At 58.6% G+C, this 12,054-nt stretch overlaps 1 protein-coding gene across 1 annotated transcript in view; it reads left to right on the top strand.

Annotated features, from left to right (window-relative positions):
* The first annotated feature begins 2,129 nt into the window (after positions 1 to 2,129).
* Positions 2,130 to 12,054, top strand: part of LOC117644569 — a 32,536-nt gene continuing 22,611 nt past the window's right edge. The window contains exon 1 of the mRNA XM_034384129.1: positions 2,130 to 4,035. Within this exon, the coding sequence (XP_034240020.1) occupies positions 2,315 to 4,035 (1,721 nt within the window). The 5' untranslated portion in view covers positions 2,130 to 2,314. The remainder of the gene's footprint in view (positions 4,036 to 12,054) is intronic.

The raw sequence follows: 12,054 nt of genomic DNA, 5'->3' as shown, positions 1-12,054 counted from the left end.
TTAGAGAATTAGGGCTGGGTTTGATAGCGCAGCGCACAAAAGTAAAAATAACGAATGGGTCCGATGTTGCTAAAAAAAGTGTACCGCCGTTATCGAACTATCAATAGAGTGAGTCCAAGGCACGATGATCGAGCAGTCGTGGTTTTTCACCCAGCGGCATGGTTTTTGGCCAGCGGCATGTGAAACCTGAGTGACTCAGGCGAGGGGACGGAAGTTGTGCACTTCTTTTCTTCCTCTTTTCCAGCCAGCGGAATGGCCCATTTGGTCGATTGTCATAAACCCGATTTTGTCCCTGTGGCCTTATGCCGGGGCTGGGGCTGTTCGTGGCGCGGCGGCCGGCGGTTCGTTCGTGTGCAATTGGAGCAAGGTCAAGTAGTGCGAGCCCTCGGCCGCCACCACCGTGCCGCCGTAACATAGCGGGCACTCGGCGCGCAGAAAGGAGGAAAGGATGGTTCGATTATCGATTTCTCGAATCCGGAAATCCGGCGCCGCGCATCCGTCGTTCTGCCAAAGATAACGCAGATTGGCCAAACACACTCTGTCTCTGTCTTGGAGTCGCCTCTCTGCGTCACTGTGTCATGGCGGCGTGATCCGCGGCATCTTTGAGTTTGTATATATCGCACGGTGGGCCAGAAGACCGGTGGAGGCGGTCAAAATCCCGGACGCGTTTTGAGCTCCAGAGTCGCTAAATAGGACTCGAACCGAACGTGTGACCCCACCAATGGATTGCTCTCCGAACGAGGAATCCATTGGTGGGGTCACACGTTCGGTTCGAGTCCCATTCAGCGACTCTGGAGCTCAAAACGCGTCTAGAGTCGCGGCCGCCTCCACCGGTCTTCTGGCCCACTGTGAGGCGGTTCGAGCCTCGCGCCGGCCGGGTAGGCAACCCTTCGCGCTGCCGAGGCGCTTGGGCTGCCTTGGCCACTGGGTGGCGACGGGGCATCGCCGGGCATCGCCGGGCATCGCCCCCACGGCACATCCTTGTGGCCGTGCAGGCGGTGCAGGCCGCGCCCGTCAACTTCCTCCAGTGCAGTAGTGTGACGTCAACGCCGCCCACGTCCTCCACGGCCAGCGCAGCAGCAGCGCGGTGCCCCAGGTCGCGGAGTGGAGTGGCGACCTGGCCATCGCCGACCCCGCGTCCAATCACGATAGGCGAAAATGCCGCTCTGTTTTGAGAGGGAGCGCCTTGACGCCCACCTGTCGCTCCCCCTTCTTCCCGTTTGAAACCAGGCGCCAAAGATAAGGCGGGACCAGCGGTGCCTTATCCGTGAGGACCGTGAGGACCGCGGGGAGGCTGTACACGATGACGCCTTATCAGCTCGCCGACCGCGGCAGCCGGGCCGACGCGCCGACCCTTGCTGACCTGCCCTGCACTGTCCGCGGGACGCTAGGGGACTTGATTGATTCGTTGTTTTGGCTCGGGCTTTGGCTCGGTGAGGTAACGCGAGGCTAGCTGCCGGCGGCACCGCTCGGCGGCGTGCCCGAGGCACAGTGGGCCCGGGGCTGTCCGCGACAACCCTGCGAGATAGCGCGCCCAGATTTTGGCGCGCGAGCCTTATCTTTCTAGGCGGCAGGAGGAGGATCGACGGAAAACACAAAAAAAATTTCAAAAGTAAAATATTTTGAATATTTTTTGCCGTTGTTTCTGTTTGCTTCTATGACACTAGTACGAGTACGGTGTGTCAGCGAGAAGATTTTTGAAAGTTTTTGGTCCCGCTAGGTAAAACGGTCCTGGCTAAGTTGCGCAAGCCGAGTTTCTTTTCGATACGAGGGGGGCGTGTGTGAGTGTGTGTGAGACGAGGTGCTGGTCCAGACCGTCCCGATCGCCAGACTGGCACTGCGTGGTCGGAGTGGCACAGCCGTACATGGCATGCAACACAGGTAACCGGGGCAAGGGGGCCGCGGGGGCCGCGGGGGCCGCGGGGGCTGGAGTGGGAGCGGGCCTGCCGCCCACTGCCTGCCGCGCGGCGCCCCGGTACGCCCCGCCGCAGCTCGCGGCCCGTGCCCCACGCCGCCGCGCCCCACGCCCGCCACGCCCCGCCGAGGCCCGCTGCGCCGGCGAGGCGGCGAGGCCCCGGCACAGCCCAGCCGGTCACTCTAAAGCAAGATGTTGTAGCGCGAACACAAGGCACGGCAGCACGGCGCCACATTCACACGAGTAGTGCCCGAACGCGACGCGACGCGACGCGACGCGCCACCCGAGTAGCCGACCGCGGCGCCGCGAACCGCCAACTCCGCGAACGAACGACGAGCCCGCATTCACTCGCGGGACCGACCGCGACCTCCGCGACGAACCGCGCGCCCCACCGCGGCCATGACCGTGGGGAAGAAGGGAGAGACGTCCTCGTCGACGACCTCGTCGACGGCGGCCGCCACCAGCAAGACGGTGGTGTCGTCGTCGACGGCCTCGTCCAGCTCGACGAGTAAGGTGGCCAAGGCCTCGACGGCGAGCTCGAGGACCGCCAGCTCGCCGCAGCCCGCCAGGAAGCATGTCACGTCCACCACCACGACCACCGTCGGCGAGGTGACGACGGTCAACGGCAAGCCGGTGGGCATCACCACGACCATCGTCAGCAACGGCGGCGCCCTGGACGCCGGCGCCGGCACCGTGGTCACCAGGACCACGAAGCGCGTGACCGGCGGCACCACCAGCAGCGTCACCACCAGCTCCAAGGTGGTGGAGACCGTGTCCAGCTCCGTGCTGCGCTCCTCCAGCAGCAGCCACGTGGTGAGCCAGTCCACCGTCGCGGGGGTCTCGGGCACCGCGACCGGCGCCATCACGTCTTCCAGCCACGGCGGCGGCCTCGGCGGCGGCAGCACCTCCTTCACCTCGGTGACCACCACCACGGGCAAGCAGGAGGGCCGCGTGGACCCCGGCGCCAGGGGGATGCCCGTGGCCGGCAAGCCTTCCGTCGCGGCCACCAAGGCCACCACGTACCACATGCTGGGCGGCGACGGCGGCAGCGTCACCATCACCGACGTCACCGACGTCGTCCTGCCCAGGGCCCAGCACGCCTCCAGCCACCAAGAGGCGTCCTCGTCCTCCAAGATGTCTTCCTCCAAGATGTCGTCCTCCATGTCCTCGTCCAGCCAGCGCGTCGTGCAGTCCAGCGACTTCCTGCAGCAGGAGAAGCAGGGCTCTTCCGAGGCCGTGTCGCTGCAGGCCTTGTCCTCCGCCAAGGCGGAGGCCGCGTCCTCCAGCAGGGCGTCCAACCTCAAGGCCGCCGACGCGTCCACCTCCCTCATCCAGATGGAGAAGTCCTCGTCCGTGCTCGGGGGGTCCTCCTCCTCCAGCAAGGCGGAGTCGTCTTCCAAACCCAGGACGACCACCCTGGCCGCGGGGCTGCCGGCTGGGTCCACCGAGACCACCTCGGTGACACTGCTGGACAGCAAGCAGTCCGGAGCCTCGCTGGCGGGGCTCACCACCTCCATCACCAAGACGTCGTCGTCGTCCTCATCGTCCAAACAGATTTCATCCAGCACCAAAATGTCCTCGTCGAGTCACCAAGTCTTCGAGTCCGGCTCCATGGTGGGCGGCACCTCCACGAGCCTCGTACAGCACGGCGCCGACGCCAAGTCCAGCAGCACCGGGGTCGTCAAGTCCTCCAGCACGACCGGGATGTCCTCCAGCAAGACGTCCATGTCTTCCAGCCAGGTCGTGCAGTCCTCCACGACCAACGAGTCCCTTAAGCAGATCTCGAGCGAGTCCGTCAAGCAGAGCTCCAGCAGGTCCACCATGCTGGACGAGAAGGTGTCCAGCAAGACCACAGCGGACGGCTCGCTCAAGCAGACGGCCGTCATGTCCTCCAACCGCGAACAGGCGGCCGTGGCGACGACGCCCACCCCGGCCGCGGGGAAGCCGAGCGTGTCGGCCAGCAGCTCGCAGCAGGTGTCCGTCGTGACGTCCTCCACGAGCAGCAGCACTGTGAAGGAGCAGGCCTCCGCGAACCTCAAGACGAGCAAGACGAGCAAGACCACCACCACGAAGCAGGAGGCCGCCAAGGAACAGTGCATCTGCGAAATCTGCACCTGCGGGTGAGTCTGGGAGTGAGAGTGACCAGATGGTCAACACGCGCTCCGGAGGGGAAGGACAGTGGAGAAACAGTGAAAAGAAAAGCGCGTGGCGGCAAAAAAAGTTGCCGCCGACGGGGATCGAACCCACGGATACACCCGAAGGGTTAGCTCAGTGGTTCTCAACCTTAGGGTCGCGACCCAAGCGGGGTCGCGAAATTTTTTTAAGGGGTCGCGGCGATGCTGGGGTCGTGTTTTAGGCCGATTTTAAGCAGCCACTGCGTCTGATCCGAGGCGGGCATTTTGCTCCCTCAACGGGCAATCGGTCTTTGGACCTTCCTTTAGCATGCCTTTGTTACGGAGTGCAATTATCAGTCTTAGTTTGGGAGCAGTATTGTCTCAAAGTTGGCCGAAACGCTCAGAAATGTCTATGAAAAATCGTGTTTTGGGCCGATTTTAAGCAGCCACTGCGTCTGATCCGAGGCGGGCATTTTGCTCCCACAACGGGCAATTGGTCTTTGGACCTTCCTTTAGCATGCCTTTGTTACGGAGTGCAATTATCAGTCTTAGTTTGGGAGCAGTATTGTCTCAAAGTCGATCAAAACGGTCGCAAGTGTCTTTGAAAAATCGTTGTGACTATTTTACTCAACTTTGAGACAATACTGCTCCCAAACTAAGACTGATAATCGCACTCCGTAAGAAAGGCATGCTAAAGGAAGGTCCAAAGACCAATTGCCCGTTGAGGGAGCAAAATGCCCGCCTCGGATCAGACGCAGTGGCTGCTTAAAATCGGCCCAAAACACGATTTTTCATAGACACTGCTGACCGTTTCGGCCAAATTTGAGACAATACTGCTCCCAAACTAAGACTGATAATCGCACTCCGTAACAAAGGCATGCTAAAGGAAGGTCCAAAGACCAATTGCCCGTTGAGGGAGCAAAATGCCCGCCTCGGATCAGACGCAGTGGCTGCTTAAAATCGGCCCAAAACACGATTTTTCATAGACACTGCTGACCGTTTCGGCCAACTTTGAGACAATACTGCTCCCAAACTAAGACTGATAATCGCACTCCGTAACAGAGGCATGCGAAAGGTTGGTCCAAAGACCAACTGCCCGTTGAGGGAGCAAAATGCCCGCCTCGGATCAGACGCTGTGGCTGCTTAAAATCAGCCCAAAACACGATTTTTCATAGACATTTCTGAGCGTTTTGGCCAACTTTGAGACAATACTGCTCCCAAACTAAGACTGATAATTGCACTCCGTAACAAAGGCATGCTAAAGGAAGGTCCAAAGACCAGTTGCCCGTTGAGGGAGCAAAATGCCCGCCTCGGATCAGACGCCGTGGCATGTTAAAGGAGGGGTCCCGTGGGGTCGCGAAATTTTTCCTGGGGGTCGCGGAAATTTTTGGCTTCAAATTTGGGGTCGCGAGCCGAGAAAGGTTGAGAACCGCTGGGTTAGCTAGTGTACCAGCCACTCCGACCCATTGCCGCTCGTACGTAAGCCTGCTCCATATAATGAGTCTGGGCAAGACTACTCTCGCTGAGTTTGGCTTGACTCGCTGCCGGCCGAAATTATGAGTTGGCCTTGGCCGTCATGTCCACGTCCGCGACGAGACGCGGCAGGCGCGGCACGGCGTCGATCTTCGAACCAGTCTTCTTTTTTCGTGGCGCTGTTCTTTATTCGCGCACTCCCATGGGCGTGCTTTGTCTGCCTGCAGCGCGAGCGCTACTCGCGGGTGCTGGTGATGGTGAGGGTGACGGGCTCGCTGAAATTTGTGCCGAGTAATGGTGTTTGAACCACGGGACGTGCGCGAAACGGCGGACACGGTGTTCCAAGTGCTGTGCCGGGCTGTGCCCCACGTGACCACGTGACTTGAAGGCCCCCTCCCTCCTCCTCGGCTCCCACAACAATGGCAGGGCCCTGCTGGGCCCAGCGGGCCGCGCCTCGCCTAGCCTGGCCTAGCCTGGCCTAGCCCAGCACCAGGGCGTGCCCGAGCCCCGCCGGGGCACAGTGGGCCAGAAGACCGCTGGAGGCGAACAAACTCTAGACGCGTTTTGAGCTCCAGAGTCGCTGGGCAGGACTCGAACCGAGCGTGTGACCCCACCAATGGATTGCTCGTCGAACAGGGAACCCATTGGTGGGGTCACACCTTCGGTTCGAGGCCTGATTAGCGACTCTGGAGCTCAAAACGCGTCTCGAGTTTTGTCCGCCGCCACCGGTCTTCTGGCCCACTGTGCGCCGGCGTGCCCGCGTCGCGCCGCGTAGAGGTGCAGTGCCATGCGGGGCCATGCGGAGTGGCCCTGAACGCCGCCGTGCTGTCATCTGGTGCCGGTGTTCGTCGTGTTGGTGCGGAGCAGTGCCGGGCAGGCAGCGGCGTCGCGGGGCCGCGTCAGGGGCAGTCCGCTGCAACGCTGCTCCAAAAGCAAGGCGGGAAATCGCACTCCGTAGAAAGGGCATGCTAAACGAAGCTTCAAAGCACACAGCCCCGCAGAGGACGCAACCTGGACAACAGTTCCATGTCCCACGCGTCGGGTATCGACAAGCCGGCGGCTAGCCAGTCTTTTCCGACGCAGCCTGCATGGCTTGATCGCCTCGTTATGCTGTCTCTCTCTCACTCGGCGCGGCCCGGCGGCGCGACAAGGACGGAGCACGGCGGAGGACGTGATGGATGATTCGCGTGACGGCGGCGTACTACACCGGCGGGGCTGTAGGGCCGCCAAGCTGCCGCACAGTGGGCCAGAAGGCCGGTGAGGCGGCCAAAACTCTAGACGCGTTTTGAGTTCCAGAGTCGCTAAATGGTACTCGAACCGAGCGTGTGACCCCATCAATGGATTCCTCGTTCGGAGAGCAATCCATTGGTGGGGTCACACGTTCGGTTCGAGTCCTGTTTAGCGACTCTGGAGCTCAAAACACGTCTAGAGTTTCGGCCTCCTCCACCGGTCTTCTGGCCCACTGTGCGCCAGGCCCGACTTCCTGCGCCCTTTTTCCATTTCCTCGCCAGGACAGTCGACAAGTGCGCGGAAAATGGGAAAGCCAGGCCGGAGTTTTCTTTTCCGCGGCGGCAGCACTGCGAGGCCGATTCGGTGCAACGTGCCTGGCGCTGAGGAGGGGGGGGGGGTAGCGCGGCGCCGTAATCACTGCGGTGCACTCGCGATGAATGCTCTTGCACTTGCGCCGGCATTCGTCGCCGAGTCGCTAGACATACACCTTCGTTAAACAGTTTTTCACCAACTTGGTGTGACGAGGTCACCCACTGAGCAGGGAGAGTGAAGTACAGTCTCGGTAAAAGGACTGCCCCGTCCCCGCCCAATGACAGAGGGTCATCTGATAGCCCGCGGCTCGCGCTCGCGGCTCGAGCAAGACGTTATTGTCGACGGGAAGCCCTGGGAGTGGAGCCGCCGCCGGCGGTGGCGGCCTGTCGGCCTGGTGGCGGCTGTACCGGGGCTGTGACGTCGCGACTGGCCGCGCCGGGCCGCGCCGCCGCGCGTGGGCGGTGAAACTTGTTATTGCCCTGGACAAGCTATGCCGAATCACTAATGGCCCTACAGTGGCCCCCAGGGGCCCCCGAAGGGCATGGTAAGTGCTGTTGCCCCCGCGACGCGGCGAGGCTGGGGACTGTCTTTTCCGCAAACGCTTCACACACACGCGCGCACACACTCACAGTGGCGATGTAAAGCTCTGAATTGGCAGTCAGGGTCTCGGCTTCCACGCTGCAAGCACCGCTCGGCTCCGCTCGGCGCGACGCTGCACTGCTTGCCGATTCCACGAGGCGCGAACCGCGGGGACCACACTGCAAACACGACGGGCGGCGCTAGCCGCCAGAAACAAAGAAATTCTTTCTCGAAAAGCAATGTTGGAATAGGAAAGCAAAGAGTCTCGCCACGGCGGCCTGAAGTGGTCGTGGGCGACACGAGTGTTTGCCTCGTCTCTGGTTCAAACACCCCATTGATAGACTTTTTTTGGCCATGTATTTTCCTGAAACAGGCGGTGTGTTTCTTTTTCCTCGAAATGAGGAAGGCAATCCTTGTGTGCGCGGAGCGAGCCCTGGCGTGTTTCGGCCAGGCGACGGGCTGCTTGCTCTGCTACCCTTCCGTGCCCTGACGCCCTGACCGCCCCACTGCCCCGCGGCCCGCTGGTAGGTCAAGGCCGCCAAGGCCGTCCTCGAGGCAGCCGCGCCACCCTCAAGCCGGGCAGCCTTACGCCCCGGCGGCAGTGGGCCGGAAGACCGGTGGAGGTGGCCGAAACTCTAGACGCGTTTTGAGCTCCAGAGTCGCTACACAGGACCCGAACCGAACGTGTGACCCCATCAATGGATTCCTCGTTCGGAGAGCAATCCATTGGTGGGGTCACACGCTCGGTTCGAGTCCTATTTAGCGACTCTGGAGCTCAAAACGCGTATATAGAGTTTTGGCCGCCTCCGCCCACTGTGCGGCGCCACCCTCTCCGTTTACACCTGTCCGCGGCCGCCAAGTCCGCCAAGGCCGCCGTGGTGCCGAAGGTCCGCGGCAATCGCTGCAGATTTGGATCTGGGAATATGGAGGAGGCGGTGTCTCCGTGGCTCCGCCGCGCCGCCGCCGCCTGCGAGTGCGACAGAGACAGAGCGACTCTGTTCGGACTGCGGGGCGATTTCCCAGTGGCGCCGGCCACGCCATCGACCACCTCGGCCTCCTCCGGGGTGCACTCCACTGGGTGGCCGGCGATGGTCCTAATGCGCGTCGTTTGTCGCGGCAAGGCCGTCGCCGCCGAGGCCGCGGAGGCCGTGCGAATCGACGCAGCGAGGGCTGCCTCCGGGGGGCGCACTCCCGGACAACCCTTGCCGGGGCGCCAAGGGGGCTGCCTCCGAACCGAGGCCGGCAACGTGTGCCAGTGTGTGTGGCGGGGTGCCGGGGGTCGCCCAGTGCATTTAGGTTACCCGGTCGGGAGCCGCGCTGTCCCGGCGATCGGTCGCATCGAACCGATGGAGTGTCCCCGGCGTTGTCTTGAGTGAATCACCTTACCAGCAGTGTGCCGTATTCGGCCATATTCTAACCCTTTGGCTTAGGGTGCAAAATTCTGAAACTTCTGAACCGAGGCATTAAGGTTAGAACTTTTCACACTGTCGCAAAAAAACCGAAAAGTTTCTATCGAAACAAAATGGGTGGGTGCTGCCTTGTAGTGTAGTGCTCTAAAACCAGATCCGCGACCGATACTGGTTCCACGGGGTCGTAAAGTGCGGCGAGTTCTATTATTTTGCGGGAGAGAGAGAGACGAGAAAGAAAGGCCGCTGGCGGGAAAAAGAAGTTTTGCACGCGTGGGTTTCAAACAGGAAAAATAAGCACGATGTTTTTAAGCGTGCTTTAAATTGAAAAGTGATTTGAAAAAGCGGCAAACCAAAAACCGTATGAGGCAGACCAAAAACCGTATGCGGCAAATCAAAAACCGTATGAGGCAGACCAAAAACCGTATGCGGCAAATTAAAAACCGTATGAGGCAGACCAAAAACCGTATGCGGCAAATCAAAAACCGTATGAGGCAGACCAAAAACCGCATGCGGCAAATCAAAAACCGTATGAGGCAGACCAAAAACCGTATGCGGCAAATCAAAAACCGTATGAGGCAGACCAAAAACCGTATGCGGCAAATCAAAAACCGTATGAGGCAGACCAAAAACCGTATGCGGCAAATCAAAAACCGTATGAGGCAGACCAAAAACCGTATGCGGCAAATCAAAAACCGTATGAGGCAGACCAAAAACCGTATGCGGCAAATCAAAAACCGTATGAGGCAGACCAAAAACCGTATGCGGCAAATCAAAAACCGTATGAGGCAGACCAAAAACCGTATGCGGCAAATCAAAAACCGTATGAGGCAGACCAAAAACCGTATGCGGCAAATCAAAAACCGTATGAGGCAGACCAAAAACCGTATGCGGCAAATCAAAAACCGTATGAGGCAGACCAAAAACCGTATGCGGCAAATCAAAAACCGTATGAGGCAGACCAAAAACCGTATGCGGCAAATCAAAAACCGTATGAGGCAGACCAAAAACCGTATGCGGCAAATCAAAAACCGTATGAGGCAGACCAAAAACCGTATGCGGCAAATCAATAACCGTATGAGGCAGACCAAAAGCCGTACACGGCAAAAAAAAACCGTATGCGGCAAATCAAAAACCGTATGAGGCAGACCAAAAACCGTATGCGGCAAATTAAAAACCGTATGAGGCAGACCAAAAACCGTATGCGGCAAATCAAAAACCGTATGAGGCAGACCAAAAACCGTATGCGGCAAATCAAAAACCGTATGAGGCAGACCAAAAACCGTATGCGGCAAATCAAAAACCGTATGAGGCAGACCAAAAACCGTATGCGGCAAATCAAAAACCGTATGAGGCAGACCAAAAACCGTATGCGGCAAATCAAAAACCGTATGAGGCAGACCAAAAACCGTATGCGGCAAATCAAAAACCGTATGAGGCAGACCAAAAACCGTATGCGGCAAATCAAAAACCGTATGAGGCAGACCAAAAACCGTATGCGGCAAATCAAAAACCGTATGAGGCAGACCAAAAACCGTATGCGGCAAATCAAAAACCGTATGAGGCAGACCAAAAACCGTATGCGGCAAATCAAAAACCGTATGAGGCAGACCAAAAACCGTATGCGGCAAATCAAAACCGTATGAGGCAGACCAAAACCCCGGGGTATGCGGCAAATCAAAAACCGTATGAGGCAGACCAAAACCGTATGCGGCAAATTAAAAACCGTATGAGGCAGACCAAAAACCGTATGCGGCAAATCAAAAACCGTATGAGGCAGACCAAAAACCGTATGCGGCAAATCAAAAACCGTATGAGGCAGACCAAAAACCGTATGCGGCAAATCAAAAACCGTATGAGGCAGACCAAAAACCGTATGCGGCAAATCAAAAACCGTATGAGGCAGACCAAAAACCGTATGCGGCAAATCAAAAACCGTATGAGGCAGACCAAAAACCGTATGCGGCAAATCAAAAACCGTATGAGGCAGACCAAAAACCGTATGCGGCAAATCAAAAACCGTATGAGGCAGACCAAAAGCCGTATGCGGCAAATCAAAAACCGTATGAGGCAGACCAAAAACCGTATGCGGCAAATCAAAAACCGTATGAGGCAGACCAAAAGCCGTATGCGGCAAATCAAAAACCGTATGAGGCAGACCAAAAACCGTATGCGGCAAATCAAAAACCGTATGAGGCAGACCAAAAGCCGTATGCGGCAAATCAAAAACCGTATGAGGCAGACCAAAAACCGTATGAGGCAGACCAAAAGCCGTACAGGGCAAACAAAAAAGTTCCGCCAAGGCAAGCTTAGCAAAGCGGTCTTGCCGTGGACCGGCCGGGGAGGCCGGGCAGAGAGGGGGCAAGGAGGGAGGGGGTGGCTGTGAGGAGTGGGGACTGGCGCGGCGAGGCGGCGTGGCGGCGCAGGCGACGACGAACGACGAACGACGAACCACGACCATGCAGTCCCCTCCGAGCGCGCTGAATGGATGGATGGGTGGATGGATGGGATGGGATGAGTGGGATCGTATGCAGAGCTAGAAGCGGTAGCAAGACCGCTTAAAAAAAATTACAGAAACCCTGAGAAAGTTGTTTGAGTAGCGAATACGCCTCGTTAATAATGAAAACATTTTCGGAGGTGCGCTCAGCCTATCTGCTTCGGATCTGGAGGCGACTCGAGGCGACGGACGACAACGAACCGACGCTGGGCGCGGTATTGTAATCGGCGGCCGGTTCGAGTCGCTTGCTTCGCTGCCTCTCCACACGGAATTTGGTCAGTGTGTTGCGTGCGTTGCGTGTCGACTGCGCTGCCCCGGGGGAAAGGGGGAGGGGGGAGGGAGAGAGCGGACCGAGATGGACCGACCGGGCACTGTTTTGGATCCCCTGATTTGCATGGCGTGAGGTCACGTCTATTTTCACGGCGTGCCCTATGGGACAACGCGTGTTTTCGGTTAATTTTAGGCACAATCTTTCGTAAACGACTCAAGTGTTTTTTTTCACGCAGCGCTGAGTTTTGGAATGCCGTA

This window comes from Thrips palmi, unplaced genomic scaffold (assembly GCF_012932325.1).
Source record: "Thrips palmi isolate BJ-2018 unplaced genomic scaffold, TpBJ-2018v1 HiC_scaffold_18, whole genome shotgun sequence".
NCBI lineage: Eukaryota > Metazoa > Arthropoda > Insecta > Thysanoptera > Thripidae > Thrips > Thrips palmi.
This window is presented reverse-complemented; position numbering and strand designations above follow the sequence as displayed.